This window comes from Choristoneura fumiferana, chromosome 20, assembly GCF_025370935.1.
Source record: "Choristoneura fumiferana chromosome 20, NRCan_CFum_1, whole genome shotgun sequence".
Classification (NCBI taxonomy): Eukaryota; Metazoa; Arthropoda; class Insecta; order Lepidoptera; family Tortricidae; genus Choristoneura; species Choristoneura fumiferana.
Genome location: NC_133491.1, coordinates 3,509,630 through 3,531,401, shown reverse-complemented (window position 1 = coordinate 3,531,401; position 21,772 = coordinate 3,509,630). Strand labels below are relative to the sequence as shown.

General features: G+C 38.1%; 1 protein-coding gene across 4 annotated transcripts in view; it reads right to left on the bottom strand.

Annotated features, from left to right (window-relative positions):
- LOC141438915 (uncharacterized) overlaps nt 1-21,772 on the bottom strand; it is a 48,370-nt gene that overhangs the window by 16,179 nt on the left and 10,419 nt on the right. For 2 of the 4 annotated variants that reach the window (XM_074102975.1, XM_074102974.1), the window contains exons 4-5: nt 9,127-9,178; nt 3,074-4,164 (exon numbers count right to left, since the gene is read on the bottom strand). In XM_074102975.1, the coding sequence (XP_073959076.1) occupies nt 3,074-4,164; nt 9,127-9,178 (1,143 nt within the window). The other 2 variants (XM_074102977.1, XM_074102976.1) reach the window with 2 other exon arrangements.

Genomic DNA, 21,772 nt, shown 5'->3' with positions numbered 1-21,772 from the left:
GCTGTTTTCGATTGTTATATGATTGGGTACTTATTAGGCGTATAAATACTTGTACATATTAGCGGGTGTTACGTTATGTAAAATTATACGGGTTTTAGTGTCAGGGCTAATGTGTTATAGGTGCTAGTTATGATACATCGTAAAAAAAAGGATAATGCTGCGTCTCCACCAGAGATGCACGAGGATGCGTTGCGAGGAATGTGTTCATCATGAACAGACAGGAATCCACGGTGCAAAGTTTTGTGACAGGTAGTGAGATCCTATATCGATAATCTCAATTATCGATGCTTGTTCCATATACGAGTACTAGTGATCACTCCAAGTTTTGTTTGTAAAAATATGTTTTTATCAAAAGTGTAAAAATTGAACAAAATAATAACGTAATTCTGTGTTTTTTTTAAACGACTTTTGATACTCATCATAATTGTTTTTCTTAAATACTGCCTATTGAAGTGACAATGCCGACGTTACAAATGGTGTTTTCCAACTTGTTGGTTAGGTTATCTTCTTGCACGTATCAAAAGACTAATAAGTGTTGACGAAGCAAAAGATGTATGTCAGGATCGTAGCGGGTGGAAATAGCCTCTGCCTACCCTTTCGTTGGGAAAGAGGTGTGATTGTATGTATGTTTCATCTATTTGGTTTAGATTAGAGGTCGTTAAGTTCGGTGTGAGGCATTCCTCACGAAAATCTACGTCTACTTGATAAAACATACTAAGAGAAACCCCTTAGCCTTTAGCAGCGAGACTATGAATAAGTACTGTCGCGTTTTACTTCCTAGAGCTTCTAGAACGAAAGTAACCGCTTGGTATCGTGACCGTAAGTAGGTGTTGGCTTCGGTAACCGATATATCTATAAACCAGTAATAGGTTACGCGACGCCGTTGTAAAATTTTACAGATTTACATCTTGTTGTTTTATTATAGTAAAAGTTAGATACTTAGGTTTACTAAAATATAATGTAAACAGTTTAAGATTCTGGGAAGGACATAGGATAGTTTTTATCTAGGAAATTGATTGCAAAGTTGCAGTTGAAATTGCATAATGATTAACCAATTTGTGAGAGCAAAAGCTTGTTATTAATTTGAAACAGAGTTTAAAACAATCCATTAAGCTTTGTAATAATTAGCTAACCCAAATAATACGCCGGTTGTTTATATCTGTATATCTGCGTAATTCTTGCATAAACTGCATGACTGGCTTGCATTTACTTTTTTATTCAGTCTATTATTTATTACATAAGTGAAATTTGTAAAATTAAACAATAAAAAAAAGGTTTTACACTGAATAACCATGTAAATGGTACAGTCAACTGTATTAATATCTGCCACAGTAGAGCATGCAAAAATATCTGACACAACCCACCGGCCCTAGAAATAGTGTATTATCAGACATATTTGCACGGTTTGTTGTGTCAGATATTGGTGCTGGTGCCTGTATCAAATTACTTATTCCCTAGGTTAAGATTTTAAGAATTGGATGGCAGATTGTTTTTAATAATGACGTAATTCTGTAGTTAGGCTAGGATCGATTTCGTACAAAAATCAATGAATAATAAATTACCCATTTACTTACTGCTAGGAATTGACAGCGGCTGAGACGCTCGTAGATTCACCTTTATATTATAAGACACAGTATTTAACAAGTTTCAAAATCAAACATGGATTCAAACAACAATATGTTTCAATTACTCTCCATTACTTCTGATACTATTTTACATACTACATGTAAATCATCTCACGCTGTGTCGGTAAAATGTAAATCAATATTATACATAAATATTTGACTACACGGCGCCAGTTTACCCAACAAACGCCGAAGACAAACAAGACGAACTCGTGTGGCATAATGTGTGAAAATAGAGCTAACGATTCACACACGAACCTTATATGTATTTAAGTTTCAATCCGCGAAATCTTATCAAAGTTAAATATATTTCTCAGGACTTTATAGAAAAACTAGCCTATGCCCGCGCCTAGGTTATCGCGTGCTGGCGGAATAAAAGGTATCCTATGTTGGTCCTTGGGGTTTAAATTATCTCTATGACAAATTTCATCAAAATCGGTTCAATGGTTTCGACGTGAAAGCGTAACAGACAGACAGACAGAGTTACTTTCGCATTTATAATATTAAATATATTAATATATAAGTAGGGATTGTTTCTCTTACGCTAGCGTGGTTAGAATCACCCGCCATACCTCACGTACCTATATATCACGCTATCGACATGTGACGCTTATGTGACTCAATCCTAGCCCTTCCTATATCTTCAGTACAGGTTTATCAACAAGTTGCGCTATCTTACGCAACGTTTTATGAAACTCTGCGTGCTTCTGAGCGTTATTAAACAGATTTGAGGGGTTTCCCGATATTTCTACGTTACGTAATCTGTTTAATCAGTGTGGTTAACTCTTCGTTAGATGCACTGTTGCAGATTTGCGTTATGCAGCTGATTACATATTGACGGATAAGAAATTAGAGGGCCCGACGGTATCGTAATGCCAATTGATAGTTTGAATGTGTCTATTGTTTTGTAGGCTCTATATAATTTTTTTTGAGGTACTCATTCACATGATGCGGTAATTTTTGGGATCATAAGCCGAGAGAGCTTGTGCCGAGTGGGTGGGTGTGGACATGATGGTTAGGTAATATTATGAGAGGATGTCCTTTAGTGAAGTGTATTATTAGGAGAGACATTTTTTTTGCAATTTTTTGGTACCGAAATAAATATTACGTGGCTTAATTTCCAATTCAAATTACCTAACTTATTCCAAAATAAGTTATTGTGAAAAATCATATTTAAGAACACTTACGTAGACTGTTTAATTGGATTGTCAACCAAACTACAAATCCGTACCAAAATTCAAGGAATGTTTTTGTTTTTTGACGTATTCAGTATGGGAGTGACACGTGTCAGGATTGACTTCATTACGGCGGACTACTGTATAATACCATTCCTTTCGAAAGAGTTTTTTTTTTATCTAACTCCTCACAGGAGTAGGTACAATTTGCTTACGATAAAATATTATATCTGAAACAAAAATCAGGGTTGTGTAATGTAATGTGCCGCTTACCAATTTTAGCGCTGCTGAAGACAATCAACGCATGCGTGTCGTCCACCCACTTTATCTCGAACCCGGTGTCCTTGTATTCACTGAACACTGAGAACAGATCGTTTGTCTTAAACTCACTGGGAAAATCGTACACTTCCACCACATGTCCGAACGTTTCGTCATAAGGCCCATTGAACAAAGCCTGACCTCTGGTCTGGTATTGCTCGTAACTGTTCTTAGCCTTACTTATGTGCACTTTACCAACGGTAGACGTGAGCTCCTCTAACAAAGAAGGATCCAAACACTCTCCACTGTCATCGAACACTGCGTCCCAATCGTTTTCCTCGCGTTTCAACGAAACCTTAGCTTCTAATTGTGGCTTCAATTTCTTAGGTTCAGGTTCTTTCTTTTCTTCTTCTACGACTGGCTCTTTCTCTTCGCTCTTCTCGACGGGATCCGATATGACGAGCACATCAGAAACGAAGCTCTGTTTTATAATTCTCTTATTACTCCTATTTATTTCTTGGGAGGCTCTAATCAGCTCCTTCTCATCGACGTCTTCATCCTTACTGTATAAATAACCGTTGTCAATAATATTGTTCTGATTCGCTTCAGGTACTGCCATGGTCACGTCGGATTCATGGGTCCCCCACTCGTTGTCGGTCGGATAAACTCTCACGTATTCGTTATAGTACTCTGGGGCGTACAGTCCTAGCTGTCCATTGGCGAAATAATCTCCTATATAAAAACTACTATCGTCTTCATTATAACTATTATCACTATATGATATTGCACTATCACTATTTGGCACTTGGCAGCCTAAAGGCACGGATTCGTTTGTAGGCGCGGGGTCTATGCTGGGGGCCGGGGGTCGACTGTTCCGTAGATGCGGGGGGGTGTAGACGTTGCAGTAAGTCTTGTCTATGGAGCGACGCGGCGTGGTCGGTTGTGACTTGTCTTTGGGCGGCGGTGACTTTGGGGCCTTCGCGGGGGCGGGGGTTTGCACCCGCTTGGGGTCTGGGGGTTTCTCGTCGGGACCGCTGTCGGCGTGGCGTAACGCGCGGGGCACGTATACAGCGCGGTCAGGTCGACGGGGCTTCGTTGAACCAGATCTGTGGATTAAAGGTGCTGTTGTAATTTAGAAGACAAAAGCACTGGACAAGCAGATCAAATGTGAGACCCTTCTACATTTCAGATTCTGGAGGAAAGTAACAATGGAAATAGATGCATTAATTTAATCAACCAATTAATGTTGTACCAGAGTAATGAAACTGACAAGAGCTTCTAGCTACCTTTGCGGCTGATCGCAAACAAGCCGAAAACAACAAGTAGTACATTAACAACAAAATCCAGTCCACTGAATCTTCTTGGGGGAGGCCTATGTCCAGCAGTGGACGTCTTTCGGCTGACATGATGATGATGATGATGAAGAATCTTCTACAGTCTCATCGGGCATCATGATCATGAAACTTTAAATCCACAATTCCTATTAAACTCCACGCATTCATTGCACTCAATCTTTAATCAAACTACAAACCAATCAGTAACGCAATCCGTCCTAAAAAAACAATCAACAAACTTCCACAACGGCGCGCTAACTGCCGCGTAGCTGTTACATTGGTGAAACGCTCACGTAACGCGCAAGGAGGGCAAGGTCGGAATATTTCGACTGAGCCCCACTTACCGCTTGCGGCAACGACTCGCTCCGCTCGTTTGTTTTGCTCGAAAGGGGTGAATGGATTATGGTGATTTGAGCAGTTCAGGCCAATGGATATGATGATTTGACTAGCTCCGTGGAAGAACGTGAGGGTAATAACGGCAATGGCAATGAAGTTTTGGGAGAGCCTACACGTACAAAAGCGATACTTTTAATGTACAATCCTATGACAAGGCCAGCCTTAGCGTATGCAGCAATATTTGAGTGTTCTCGGTCACGATTGTTCTTTATAGGTGTTCCATGTATTGAGTTAAGTATCTTTATAGTGAGCTTTTAACGGCAGCAGATTTATATTAAATTATATTGACCCGGATAACTCACGTCTTAAATCGAGTTTAGCTCGACATGTTTCGGGCTAATCCTTAGCCCTTCCTCTTAGCAGCAGCAGCAGCAGCAGCAGCAGATTTTTTATTTTCTCCCTCGGATTTTAGGGAAAACATGACTTTGTTCTATCTATGTCAATTTGATCTAGTAATTTTATTAGAGAGAACCGTTCAAAAGGAAGTGACAAGAATACCGACTTGATTAGGTCAGTCAGTCCGTCATCGAGAGGATATAAAGCAGCCTGTTCAATGCTAATCGTTTAAACTATTATCTTAGTGGCTACTTTTGTCTACAATCCAAACGACTGTTCAGCAGATTTCTTCAGGACAAAAGGCATTGTCTCATCAATTATCCTATCTTACCCGTATAGACAAGTTATTCATTATGCAATACAAATATTTATACATAATGCTGCAAGCGGTGACCGATCGCCGGCACTGCAATTTGCCATTATGCCGCATGACTGGCTCTATCTTTGATCATGACATTTAATTTGATTAAGAGCGATCTACCCGTAATCTGATTTAACCAGTAGTTATTATTAGCTATGATCCCAGTTAAATAGTTATATTTATGAAGGTTCTTCGAGATTTTAAAAAAATATGCGGGTGGAAGCACAGAAAGTAATAGTACAGTGGAAGAGCTTTGTGCGTGCAAGTTTGTCCGAATAGATACCACAAGCCTGTGCTAAGCAGCACTGTGCACGTCAGATTAAGAAAAAAACAAATAGCATTGAAAAATAAAGGAGGTAGGTATATTGTTTTTTACACCTTTCCAACTCGTGTCGTAACATATAGAAGTCGCGATGGATGGCACCACACGCCACCATTGGCGTACCATCAGCCAAATATGTGGTCTACCACCCTAAAGTTGATAATCGTTTGCATGTCACAAAACAATAATGAAAATATAGACGTGTTTTTCAACTTGAAAGTTCGACTTTAGCGACATATCTATTTGATAGGAACTTGTTTAAAAATTGATAGACCACTTATTTGGCTGATGGTACAACCTATGCAAGCGACTATGATTTTCGGTTGGTTGGTCGGATTCCCCGCTGGACCAGTTGGTAAGACACCTCTTGCGCGTAAAGCGACAGGTGTGGTTTAGAATCCCGTCCGGGCGATACGATGTTTACACTGGGATGTTCTAATAGGATTTTAAGACTGCGGAGGATATAACTGACAAAACCCATTATAATCTCAGACATCTGAATTAACATCGAAATTGCAATACCATCCTACATGTATTTCGGGTGTTGAAAGTGTTTATAAAAAAAGTATTCCTTAGCAATTAATCGTAACTTTTCATACTATACAAATTACTTTTATAGCAACATTCGTAATGTAATCATGACAATAATTTTTGGAAACAATAATTTCACTAGTAAAATACCTACTATTAACGTTAGAACAATAAAATGTGTTTTTCACATAGACATGTAAGCAATTACACTTGCGTCAAATAGTGGATTTTCGCAACAAGCCGTTAGCTTAGAGCAACAAAGTTCAATGTTTCCTGCACCGTGTATTAAAATTAAGCCTTATACGTCTATCGTTAAGTCTCGTTTCAGCATACTTTGACTACGATAATGCTAAACTATACCTAGATTTATATTGAGTTAGTTATTTGTGAACAGCCGACTATTTCGAGTTATTTATTTTATATAGCTTTAATATTACGCATTAGTGGACAGAAATCAGCATGTTTCAAAAATAGTTTTTAGATATGCCATTCTCGTAGTGAGAGCTGTACCTGAATCAAAAGTAAATACTACTGTTTACCCCCAGCTTCGCACCCTCCTCCACCTTCAACTATCAGAACCAGCAGCAATAGGAATTCCCAAAATTTACATTGCGGATTTCATTGACGTTGTATATAAAATACCTGTGCCAAATTTTATGTCTCTAATCCTAGCGGTGGAAATTTGGATATTTTATCTAAATCCTGTGGGAATATCGGAATAAAAAGTAGTCTACGTATTATTACAGCAGGGCTACTACGAAACTCGAAGCTCGAAGTTCGTGTCGTGCGGTCCCTCTGACACTTATACTATTTAATACGAGAGCGAGAGGGAGGGTACGATACGAACTTCGATTTTCGAACTTCGGTGTAGGCCCTCAGACGTTCAGCTGTCTAACTAAGCTGTCAAATTCATCCAGTAGTTTTAGTGTGAAGGAGTACAAACAAACATACATGCAAAATTTTACATTTGTAATATAAGTAGGATTTATTACAATGCGTGCTTCATGCTCATGTCAAATTTGTCTAATTTTAAACATAATGTAGTAGGTAACTAACTATAGCTACATCAATTCGGCAAACAGAGGTCAAGTACCTATTCGGCAATCTCTCTGCATTTTGCAAACACAATGCAGCTGTCATCCTAGCTGGCCGAGGTTAGATTGAGGCCAGGCAATGACTGTCATTATGTCATTGATGATGACAAACGTTTAATGATTGATTTAAAATGTTAATCTTTTTAGATGAACTTTGCGAATGCAGGCACTAGTTTGCGCCTGCGACGTCGCCTTTATTGCAGAACTTCCTTGCTTTTCTATATAATAAAAGGAGCTTTGATGCAAAGTGTCAGCTTTCTAGGTCCAAAGGGCAGCTGGGTGCTGCTGCTGATGAGTCAGCCAGTCATGAAGGGCTTTTCTTTTTAGATTTATATACTAAATTAAATTAAGAAATATCAGACCTTTTGCAAATCCATTTACCAGGATCATCATCTTCATCTTGTTTTTATTAATATAAATGTAAATGGACAATGAGCGACGGGTTAAGTTGGAACTAGGAAACTGAAATTTATCGATGAATTTGCAGGGAGCCTCCTTTACGATGTAGAAAGGGAATAAGGATGCATTTCAGGAGTTGTGGCCACTTGTGTCTAAAGGATCATTTATAGATTGACAAGATGATGCCTTTGACAGGGTTGATTGACCCTTTGTCCAACTACAGAACACAATGTTAGGCTATGTTACGAAAACAAGCTAGTTTTCACTAGAATAGTGATTTGTCACATGATTACACTGAAGCAAATGTCAACCGCAATGGGTTTTCCTCGAGTCAGCTCGAAGCGTGACACATTTATAGGCGCATAACATACATTAAAAAATACTCATGAAATATCCTTGGAAGAGATCCTTTCTGTACAAAGAACTTCATTTTGTACATCTATTTCTCTTGTTATCTATCAATTTCATATGCTTTATGTACAGTAAAGAATTATAGGTACATACTTATCGTCAACAGCTGATAAAAATATAACGTTCCCTCGTTTGATATCATTTGTTTTCAATTAGGTATTTTTAATCTAGTCTCATACTTGTATCAACAGTTGTTGTTTAAATAAGTAAAATGGGTATCGATGGGTCACTGATCATACATATTTGCTTCATCAAAAGGGTCACGAACGAAGGTTATATCACACACGGGTGACAAAGGTGACAAAGGGTGACAGTTTTCAAATCAAAAGTAATAGAGGGTAACCAAGTTAAAATCCACGAATATGCGCCTCATTATTCATGGCACGAACGATTTGGCTTGCTTTGCTACCTTTGTCAGCAGTAGGGCAAAGGTTGATTACGCGGTTTTGCCGCAACCAAGAAATGGGCACATCGGTTCGTAACTAGCCAACGTAAAAGCAAATCGATAATTAATTACTTAGTCAAATATTTGAGGTAGGTAGTTAGTTAACTACTTCCTATTTTTTCCATGGAACTGAGATATTTTGCACTAGCTTGAACCCATTTAACAACATTTCCACAGCACCTTGAAACGAATAGGAAGTACCCGCACTATACTTGTTTACAAAATCAATCGCTTACTCAAAATAACATCCACAATTCCACATCAGCCAAACATTCAACACTTCAATCAAAATCCTTATCATCCGTGTGTCACAAAAACAAAATCCACAACTCACTGTTCACAATCAGCGCTCAAGGTCGTCATGCAAGCTTATCGCTTTACGCGGATAAGGCACGTCAGTTCGCGACCGCGGTCGGAATACAATTGAAGTAGGAAGTACCTGATCACGCCCTGAGGCTGCGCGCGCGCCGGCTTGCACCCCACCGCCGCATCTGTAACACGACGGTACATAAAGACACCATGGTTTGATTAGGCTAGGGACTGCCTTTCGAACGGGTGTGTAATGATCAGTATAACAACATTTGATATCATTTCCAAGGATATAGGAACTTCACTGAACTTTTTATAAAATAAACCTAACCTAACACAGAGTACATCCGTGTAAAAAAGCCGTGGTGGCCTAGTGGTTTGACCTATCGCCTCTCAAACAGAGGGTTATTCAAACCCCGGCTCGCACCTCTGAGTTTTTTCAAATTCATGTGCGGAATTACATTTGAAATTTACCACGAGCTTTGCGGTGAAGGAAAACATCGGGGAAACCTGCACAAACCTGCGAAGCAGTTCAATGGTGCGTGTGAAGTTCCCAATCCGCAAGGTACGCGTGGGAACTATAGCCAAAGCCCGTTTAGAGCTACCTAGGTGTTCAACAGCAATTGAATAGAATAGGCTACTGAACCAGTTAGCTATATCACGGCCTCATCTGCACTTTACTGTCAGGTAATAGAGGTGCTTCCCTATTCAAATAAAAAATTATATCAATTGTTGCATTATATCAATTGTTGTTATATCCTTCGAGCGGCACCCCTTTCGAACGGATTGGCTTTTGGAGATTTGTGATGGAATCGGGGATGGCGGACCAACTGCACGCGAAAAATTACTCGAGAAGCTAATAATTAAGGTACGGGTTTTTTCGAACAAATCCCGTTTAGAGCTACCTAGGTGTTCAACAACAAATTGAATAGAATAGGCTACTGAACCAGTTAGCTATATCTTCGGCCTCATCTGCACTTTACTGTCAGGTGAAATAGAGGTGCTTCCCTATTCAGACTTAAAAAATAATTAAAATGTTTTTTTTACTAGCACACCATAGGTACCTGTTTACTAACTAGCTTTATCCAGCGGATTCGTTCCCGAGGAGGAACGAAAAATCCCTTCATAGTGCTCCTCTGTTGCTCAAGAAATATGTGTGCTAAATTTCAAGCCTCTAGCTACAGTAGTTTAGGCTGTGCGTTGTCTGTCAATCAGTCAGTCGGTCACGTACTCCTCATGAAACTATGGTTATTGTTTGATGTAAATTGGCTTGGCACCTTCAGCAATTGGGATGCACCAAAAAAAATAACCTATAGTTTTTATTTTATTTTTGGAAAGAATAGGATATTTTAAGATAGTATTTTCATTGATTTTGAATTTGGATGAGTATTTAATTTAATATTTATTTAAGAAATACGCTGGATGACGTCACAGTGAGACAGCTACGTTCCATTGCCTAGAAAAATTCAGGTCGTACATAACATAATCTGTGGCATTACAATTTGACAATAATTCAAGCACGGCTTAGGGAACCATGACAAATAGTATTATTTATTTCTCTTCTTTTAGCTTCGATTATTCCTATGTTTGTTTAAAGGTGTTATAGTTAATAGATATTTTTTATTAAAATCTGATATTTTAATTCTTTTGTATTTACTTGTAACGACGTAATTTAATCATTTAATTTGTAAAAATACATTGGGAATACTCGTATACATTTCGGACTTTACGATAAATGACAACTGTTTAAAGCCGGGTGCGCATCATGTGATTAAAGTTCTATCTTTGTCACTCTTTGTTATTATAAGCAGGACAGCAACATTTCAAACTGTCAATTTGCTTAAGAGTGTAGACCTGCTTTATAACTGCCTTTGTGACGAGACACTGCAGGGGTAAAATGTCATTACTTAAATTAAATTAAATTTTGTTTATTTAATTAAGTTTAACACATTTTTGGAATCTGATTTCGGAAAACGCTTCACAAAGCCTATTTCTCCAAATGGTTTTCGATTTATTATATGTTGTCAAAAATTGGGACATCTGACTAGGGACTGTTACGCCTCGCTTCGTTTTCATTGGCACTACCTTACTTACCTTACTTACCCTCGTTGGCACACTGCCGGAATCAATTAATTAGTGATCTTCAACGCATAGGTACATGTTTTATTCTATTGAAAAGAGTTAGTCTTTCTTTCACTGGAACGCCAGATCAGATGTATGTGTGTTTATTTAAGATAAGACGGTATATTTACATAAGAAGCCGTGGTGGCATGGTTTGACCTATCGCCTCTCTGTATTTTGAAATTCATGTGCGAAGTTACATTTGAAATTTACCACGAGCTTTGCGGTGAAGGAAAACATCGTGAGGAAACCTGCTGCGAAGCAATTCAATGGTGCGTGTGAAGTTCCCAATCCGCACTGGGCCCGCGTGGGAACTATGGCCCAAGCCCTCTTGTTCTGAGAGAGGCCTGTGCCCAGCAGTGGGACGTATATAGGCTATATTTACATAAATAAATGATCTGTGCCTATACGATCGTAATGAGAAAATCGGTTGACGATCAGGAAAATTATCGCTTAGCTCACTTTTATTACATTCTTACGTAAGCGTTGCTTCAATTTATTTATTACCAATAAATTATCTTCAACGCTTGTTGCTTGGTGACGGGATATCTGATCAAGAAATTATTCTAACACTCTAAAGGTTTAATGTCAGTTTTTCCTACTGCTAAAAGTATTAAAAGATAAACATATAACTAACAGGTCAATATAACAAACCGCCATGTTTTGTGAGCTGGTTAAGAAACTTTGTTACACTATCTTAAAATTAATCCCGTACATTTCAGCATATGTTTTCAGATTTTTTTAATTGTTGTTGACAAATGCTTCCACCTATGTTTACATTGGTCGATGTTCAAAGTGATGCGTCAAAGGGGCGACTTTGTCGTGAATCAAAAATTCAGATAAATAAACCCAACTCTTCTCGTCTTAAAAAAAACTTTAAATAAAAACTAAAAAAGGAAAAAACAAGTCTGGTAGTCTAGAACCCCGTTAAGGAACTTAAACTTAAAACAGCCGGGACGGGGCCCATTCAAAATCGTGACAGCTCAAAAATTCCCAGTAATGGAACTTTTGCACCTTGTCACTTTAACGTCATGTTTGAAAAGCCATACGAAATTGTGTAACGACTGAAAGCGACAAGGTACAGAAATGATCACTTATTTATGACGTCGACTGTACACATACATACATAGCAGGGCAAGTATTCAAGGAAATTTAAGTTTCACATCACTATCATACACTCATCAAAAGTGCCTTGGCATATTTTTTATCCCTAGTCAGTTTTGAACACATAAATATTATTTTTATTCGACTGGATAGCAAACGAACAAGTGGGTCTCCTGATGGTAAGAGATCACCACCGCCCATAAACATCTGCAACACCAGGGGTATTGCAGATGCGTTGCCAACCTAGAGGCCTAAGATGGGATACCTCAAGTGCCAGTAATTTCACCGGCTGTCTTACTCTCCACGCCGAAACACAACAGTGCAAGCACTGCTGCTTCACGGCAGGATTAGCGAGCAAGATGGTGGTAGCAATCCGGGCGGACCTTGCACAAGGTCCTACCACCTGCGAAAATAGGCATATTACTACTACTGAATCAAAACATCAAATCAGTCTAGATATAATGAGTATCAAGATTGGTTTTTTGGAATCTTTTGTATTTTTATTTCAATTCCAATTTTTACTTTTACGGTCATCCCGTAAACCGAAATTGAAAATACAAACTGAAATATAGATGCACAGAAAAAACAGAAAATAAGACCATCACTGGGAATCGAACCCACCAAACAAAACGAAATGGTCAAACTATCAGTGGTGTAGCGGTATAGCACGCGGTACGGATTACCGAGGACCTGGGTCGATTCCCAGTGATGGTCTTATTTTTCTGTTTTTTTCTGTGCATCTATATTTCAGTTTGTATTTTCAATAATGAGTATCCCAAGATTTTTTGGATGTGTGTAAGTAATTGCAAGTATTAATTTTGAAGTCACAATGTCCCTATAACTGTATTTGGAAAGTTGATAACCCTAAAATAGCGCAGATGCAGGTGGTAGGACCTTGTGCAAGGTCCACCCGGATTGCTACCACCATCTTGCTCGCTAATCCTGCCGTGAAGCAGCAGTGCTTGCATTGTTGTGTTTCGGCGTGGAGAGTAAGACAGCCGGTGAAATTACTGGCACGTGAGGTATCCCATCTTAGGCCTCTAGGTTGGCAACGCGTTTGCAATACCCCTGGTGTTGCAGATGTTTACGGGCGGTGGTGACCTCTTACCACCAGGAGACCCACTTGCTCGTTTGCCTTCCAGTCGTATAAAAAAAAAAAGATGCAGAGTTTATCCAAGTGTTTATTCCGTTAAATTGGCCGTAGATAGAGTTGTTTAAGTAACCTTGAACACTTTCATGTTTTCAATGTCAAGAGAATGTTCGGAGAGTACTTTACTGCAGAAATAATACGCGTTACATTGTGAATGTGTGTAGGTAATTTACATCTAACCAATTTTACTTTTAAAAACAGTCTTCTTCCTCTTAATTTTAAGCTCAGTTAAGACAACAATCATGCAATTTGTATTACCTACATATGAAGGTCGTAAAGCGAACTGTAAAACCGACGCTGATCTGAACCCTAACCTAAGGTTCAATATAGACCCGGTAAAATGTGGTTCCCGCGGGACGCAGAATTTAGGTTTGGAGCAACAACTAAGTACCTACTAGTTAATAATACGAAATAGTAAAGCGTTCGCTCTAGCATTACATGAATGCAGTGAATGTTCCCAGGCAGCAATCGCTAGCTCTTGCATTAGATCGTCGGGCTTACGGCAAGGTGTTGTAACGCGTATGTAGGTTACAAAACTTACAATTACCCACGTCGGAGCGTCCATACACAACTGGGTGGCATAGCTACTGAGGAGTGTCTTCAAAACTGCACATTGTTAACTACTTCTGAGAAACATACACTTTAACCGACATTTTACTCTTTGACTTTTATAGAAGAGCTGAACTGGCCATAAAAAGTCATCCCAACAAAAATATACTGTAAAAAACGTGTCTGGTCTCGATTGAGATGATTTGTCTATAAAAAGTAATTCAATTTTATAAACAGCCCCGCCTGTATGCCGAGGAAATGTATATAAAAAATCTGATAATTTTGGGTAAAATCTGGCTGTTGGATTTTATATGACTATACTGGTTATTTCATCCTTCCACTATAACTCAGTCCTGCTAGGCTTAGACTAGAGAAATGGGTACCATCAGCCAAATAAGTGATCTATCAATTTGTAAACAAGTTCTTATCAAATGAATATGTCGCTAAGTCGAACTTTCAAGTTGACAGACACGTCTATTGGCATTATTGTTTTATGACATGCAAACGATTATCAACTTTAAGGTGGTAGACCACATATTTGGCTGATGGTACTAGAGATAATAGGTCATAATGAATCCAAAAAAAAACAGTAAAGGCAGTTTGCCTCGCAAAATGTTACCTTGCTCCTACAGTAAAAGTAGAATAGTGTAGTTCATCGATATGGACCTCCGCCAAAGTTGGCGCTCTACTTAACGGAGACACTGACGTAAATATCATTAAAGATATATGAAACTAAATTTTAATTGAAGCTTAAAACAAAACTAAAACATATTATTTCAAAAGGAGGTTATAAAACTTATGAATTTTGAAATGGTTTTGAGTAAAATTTAAGTAAGTACCTACAACTTGTTTAACGATACATAACTTCTGACGAAAGGTAACCTACGACACGAGCCTAGTTATGCAATAAGTTACTTTTGTTCGCTGACAAGGAATGGCTTACTACAAAACGTGATCGTACCTAAGTTAAAGGGCGTCCATTATATCATGGTGATGTTCGAAAGGCTCTCGAAAGATCGAGAAACGGGTAAGGCTCTGAAACGTTTTGGCCTCATGAACTAAAATCATTTACATGTGTGGCTGCCTTGCTGTTCCAAAACCGATGAAAAAGGAATTCCCACGCGGAATTCCCATATTGAAGCATTTTACAGCAAAAATCGTAGTTTTTGGTCACGCACAATGAAGATACGGCGACGGTGGTTGAAACACCAGAGTCTACCCAATACCATAATAGAAGGAGGCAAGATAATTCTAAGGTCAGGGACCTAAGAATCCCATGAAATACACCAGAAGGGGACGGAAAGGGAAGCTTTAATTTAATATAGGTAACGTTTTTAGGAGAAACAAAAAACACAAAATCAAGTATTATCTCAAAGTCAAAGTCAAAATATCTTTATTAAATTTAGGCTATAACAAGCACTTATGAATGTCAAAAAAATCTACCACTAAATTTCTACTACATTAATCTCTTTATATTGTATATCATCAGCCCTTCAGCCACGCACGACCGTACTCAAGTTCCTATAGTAGTAGTAATAAAATAATTCTATATTTCCGAAGACATATTTGAAAGACAGGATACAGGTTAAAGAAATATCCGCCTGTCTTTTTCAGTGTGTAGCCGAAATTGCAGCTCATGTAAGTGAAATCGACGCAAAATATAAAGGTCATTCATTATTTTATTTTTATTTTTTTGTGATCAGCGAGCGAAAATCCCGAACGATTTATCTGTCGTCTACCTACCTACCTAATTGAAATGTCTACCTACCTAATTGAAACTTCTTAACTGCTTCATTAATAACTGCTTCGATTAATTGTTCAAACATATCTTGGAATTCTTGCAATATGCACATCCTGTTATTCTGACGACCTTGCTAATAAACCGATACAAATAATAGTAAAACCAGTTTGAAGATTAATTTGGAACCTGCTTTACTTCAATGACGAAATTGGCATAGTAGTTCAAAAGACAAAACGACAATTTACAGTTGAATGGATTGATGTAAAGCTAACTGATTTTTAGATCATCAAGGGCTTTCATTCATACTATTAATTCATAACATACTTTAGAGAAATTAAATTAATTTGCTCGCTCGCATCAAGTTCACATAGATAAGTTTACAGTTTGAAACATTCGTGAGTAAGTCCTAGGAGAATTATAAGAAAAAGTGTCAATTTCAAAATCCATGGATAAAATTGCCCTAACAACGCAGCTCTCCGGCCAAGAAAATATACTTTAGAACATATCCAAAGATTTCAATGCAATGTTACATTATGCTATATTAAGCAACACTCGTAGTCGAAGTCTCGTAAACCGGGTTAAAGTAATAAGGTAATGAACGAACAGTTATTATAGTAATGATATAATGTTATATTATAATAGATGCAATTGGACAAGTAAACCAGGCGGTTCACGATTTACTACCGCTGTTACAAATTGTGAGTTCAGCGATGACATGTGAGAACAGTAGTTAGATCTGTGATATAATGTTTAGGAAGGTCAATTTTAAGTGCCAATTAACATTTTATTAGTGAATAAAGCATTGAGTCGGGCCAGATATGAAGATTGGATAAACGAATGAACAATAGTAGCAGTGATTTCATTAAATCAAGACGAAGTTGCACTCGCAATTCAAATGTATTTTTAAAGAAACGCTTTTTTCTGACCATTTTCTGACACACTGCTGTGCATGATCTTGACATTTTCCTTGACAGTCCCGCCATCTCCGATTCGATTTGCCTCTATTTCGTTATTATTGCAGGATCCGTGGTTACTTTTAGTCCAACGCGCCAAATTCCTTCGACTTGATAATATCCATCTGGATTCCCACTTACAACGAGTTTTGGAACATATTTTTCGGACACTAAATACGATTCAATTCTCCACTAGAAGTTGATAAACCTTCAGTTTGGACATTTGAGTAAATTTTTCAAGGTTCGATTATATAAATTGGTGAGTGTCTAAAAATATCAAACAAATGCGACTTTCTTTCGCATTAAAAGTCAATTCTTCTTTCCGCGTTGACATAATGCTCAATCACATTTAGTCTTCTCTGCGCCTTATGCGGTGTCTCGTTTAATAGTAGTCAAAACAACCTAGAAAGTTCTTCAGCCTCGAGCACGACATCAGGAAAACGTAACGTAAATGCATAGAAAAACCGGCCCAAGCCAGCGTGGGCATAGTGATATTTCTTACACTCTAATTTAATTCTAACACCGCTCTGAATATGGTTTATATTCGACTTTAACAAGGTACTTACATGATACATATCTGTTTGTACGGAAACGTTCAGGAATTGAGTGGAAATTGAATCAAGTTTTTGTTGTGTATTCTATACTAATATCTGATATCTTTAAACGAGCAATTCTTGATTTATATTAGGACCCTCGGAAACGACTCAAATGATTTCGACGAAAATTGCTGTGTGGAAACTTTCAGCGAACGGCGCGAACGATCTATATAGTTGGCCCTTTCTTATCTCTGGAAAAACGTGTGTTTTCGAATTTAATTAATTTCGATCGATCTTTCATGAACGTGGAAGTTCAGCGGTACAGTGTTGGTTGTAAGCTAGAGGTTTAGATTTCAAAATCTAGGTCGAACATGACTACTTTTTAATTTTTGTATTCATTATTTTTTTATCTATTTTAGACATTGCCGCATTGCCTCTATCAAAACCGTAATCGGTCCGAGCATCCCAACAAACAATATAATACAATGACTCTTTATTTAACACCAACACATAGTGAGTAGTACAGAAAACACAGACAAAACCCGTGCAAACTAAGATTCTAGGCCTTTCATACCACCACCACCAGTAGGATTGAGTGATTTTCGTTAGGCCCGAAGACTGCATACCGCGGATAGAGTGTAAAGCGGCAATTACACTGAGCGTAAAGAACACGGTAGTCGGCCGCATTCGGCGTTCGACAGCTGCGACCTCTTTAATATGGCCGCCGCAGTAGTTAGTAAGTAGTAAGTACAGTAAGTAGGTACTTAGACAAATTGCACTTGTCATCACTGAGACAAAAAAACAGAGGCAAGCCGGTGGGAATCGAGTTGTTGCCGCATAGCTAGATAGATGGAAAGGAGGATGTCCTAATAATTAATTAGACCAGGAAATAAGCTGCACACGTAAATTACGCTCAAAATGGGTGTGGACACTGACTGTTAGCGAAATGTAATGGCAATCTAGCCATTCAACTGTCACTCAGTCTTTCAGAACTGATTTATCCGGTTTGATTTTGTAAGAGACTGTCCATAGTTGTTTAAAAGGTGTACCAAATTTTCTGAAATGCCGGTCTTTCACAAACTTAACGCGAATGAGTAAAAATATCAATTACACAGATGTGATTGCTTCATAATACGTTCTCACTATTTTTTTTGTTGTTTTTTTTTATCACTAACATCAGGTAAAGTATGTAGGCAGACCGGTGAGAACCGAGTAGCTATAACACCACCCCACTGGTAGGACACTTTGAGCTCCACTAGCGCTTATAAAGAACAGTTTAGGCCTGCAAGAAAAACATGCAAGTCGCATTACATTGCGCTGTTCCAATTACAACTTCAATGTCGTTCGCTTTGCGGCCTTGCAACTTGCAATAGTTGCAATATACTGCAACTTGCACGATTTTTATTGTATATCTAAACCGGGCATAAGTTCAACCTTAACGCCGGTAGTTAAAATTTGAAGTTTCGTATAAAGTTGTGAGTGTTCGTGTTGTTTTAGTCTGTATGCGGCTTTTTCCAGTAAGCCGATATGTAATGGTTCTACTTTTAACTGTATGTCCAGGTTAGCTTCGACATTTACGGTAAGGGCTCCGTAGCATCTTACGCAACAACCGTTACGCGACAGGAAGGCTATTAAATCGGTATACAATTGAGTCGGAGCTATTTAAGGCCCCGATACTTGAGAGCGAGAAACCTGATGTTGCCTTTAGGCGTGCCAGGGCAGATTCGTATTAAATCAGTTGAGTTTTAGTCCAGAATTTGAGTAAGTACGACTCTGTTGAGGTCCGATTTGCCATCGGTCTGTTTCTGAATAAAACAGATTCGACATACGGTAGCCACTTTCTTTTTAAACCAATTTCTGAGTAGGTCAGATTCGTATAAGGTCCCGTGACATGACAGTACTACGTCGGATTGGTAATAAGTTGGATTCGGACTTATGTAGTTTCTTATCTCATCCGATTAGCAATGATTCGATTAAGAAATTGAACAGATTCTTTTCTCTTATTAGGTCAGATTCTATGTATATTTTATTCCGAAAAGGCCAGGTACAATTAGCAAGTAAAAAATACAACGAACTATGATATTGTATATACTCGTTATAAATTTAAACAGATATCTGAGATACTGGCCACTTTAAGATAAAACATGATAAAATAATGAATAGGTAGTTCTTATTGACAATGACACATTAATGTCTGTACTGTAAGTCATATAAATTCTGCTGTAAGTTCAAGAGAAGTTTTTATAATGGAACATAAAGACATTAAAATAGTTAAAACTGCTAAAGATCGGCCCTGCATACTATTAAACGGATATAAATATTGCTTCAATGTCAAAAACAAAAAAACAGAGACATTAAACTTTAGATGCAATAACAGAGATTCGTGTAGTGCTTCTTTGACGATTAATGCACCAATGACTACCGTTATTCGGGTAAGTGAACATACCTGCCTCCCGGATTTTGAAAGAAATTCCATTGAATGGGCGATGTTTGGCTGTAAAAAAAAGGTAGCACAGTCATTTGAGCCAATACAGCCTATTTTCGAGGAGTCCTTACAAGATCTCAAAGATTTGCACCGTTCAATACTACTGCCTTCCTTTTCCTCCAAAAAAGACGCCTTATATGCCTGGAAAAAGCGGGCTTTGGGTACCGAGGCATTAAAATTTGATAGTCCCAAAGACGTGCAAATACCGAAAATAATAAGTGAAAATTTTTTTGATTTGCGAAGTAGGCGATGATGATGACAAAATTTTTATTTTCGGCACCGATTTGTCGAAAAAAGCTATAAGAAAAACTTCTAGATTCCTCGGGGATGGCACTTTTAAAGTTGTACCGAAACCCTTCTGTCAACTGTACACGATACACGCCATATTGAACTACGAGTCCGATAGTAGCCGCACCATTGTGCCAGTCATAAACGCTCTTCTGCCTGACAACAAGGAGGAAACGTACGTCAGACTGTTTCAAACACTTCAAACCATTCTGAATGCAAACATCCAACATTTTAAGGCTGACTTCGAGTTACCATACATTGTGGAAAAGCAATAAAATATTGAGTATTGAGTATTGAGCTGCTTTGAATGCCGTATCTCAGGTATATCCGTCAGTAAAGAAATCGGGATGCTACCTGCATTTTATAAAAGCTATTTGGAGAAAACCGAAAGAAATTAATCTCAGCGATGATACCTGCCATTGCTACCGAATGAACATATTCCTGAAACATGGTGTGCTCTTGTTTCCCAATTTTCTCGCGTGAAAAATATCGACCAATTTATAAAATATTTTGAGAAGTTTTGGCTGTCAATAATAACTCCGGAAATATTTGGTTGCTCTCAGGAAAAATATCGCACAACTAATCATTTAGAAGGTTGGCATAACAGGTTCAACAAAAAGCTGTGTAGACAGTCAAATATATTTAAATTTTTGTTTGCCCTAAAAAAGGAGGGTAATCATTACAATATACGTATCAAACAAGCCTCTGCTCACCGAGAAACTAAAAAAATCCAGAAAAATTGACCTCAAATAAGCACGTGATAAGCACGTGAGAAATCTACTCACAGACGTGAAGCAGAAAACTATCGGGTTCCTAGATTTTCTCAAAAAAGCGTCATACTTGAGCTATGAAAGACACGTAAAGAGGGATTTATTTGGCGATGACAAAAATGGGCCTTAGTCTGGCGGTACGAGTTCCGAGAGTGAATCTTCCAGTGATTCTGAAATATTATGAATGATCATTATCGGATGGCGTTTAATTTATAAGTTATAGGTATCTAACGCGTTCGACGTAAAGGGCGAACTTTAAGAGGACTTATTTAGTTAAGTTAAACAAATTTGTGTTTCTAAACTACTGAAAGCAAGTGGTATGTTAAGTTTTTTTAATTAGATACCTACTCGTACCTGTACAATATTTGAAAAAATATATTTTTTAATTAATATAACTAATATTTAATTTGCCCTTTGACTGTACAATTGCCTGATACCCAGAAATTGACTGACATATTATCTGACCTTCTCAGAATAAATACTAAACAGAATCCAATCAACATCGAATCGGTCGTACTCGGAATTACACATATTAAGATTCAGAATCCGGCATTAAGTGAATCTGAAGAGCTAGGAATTTGAGATCTGAATAACCTGACATCTTAGGAACTTGGCTAACTTAAAAAATGCCCTACTCATAATCGAATCTACTCAGAATCCGAATTAAATAGAAACTGGCAGCATTAGAGTCGTACTTACTCAGATTCTGGCCTAAAACTCAACTGATTTAATACGAATCTGTCCTGGCACGCCTAAAGGTGATGTTGGTTGGCTACTTCCGCTCCGCCATTGTGAGCTTTAGGATCACTTTAAGATAATACTACTTCAAGTTAACTAGACTTCGGTATCAGAAAGAAAGAAAGAAAACATACATTCGAGACAAAATAGAAAAGAACCGGCCAAGAGCGTGTCGGACACGCCCAAGATAGGGTTCCGTAGCCATTACGAAAAAAATCAAGTAATATTATGTGCGTTATAACACGATTAAAACACTTACTACAGTCTTAAAATTTGTTACCAGAAAAAGAGCGTATCTTCACGGCACTTACGTCCTTTTGTTGAGAAGCACAGTTTTTCGG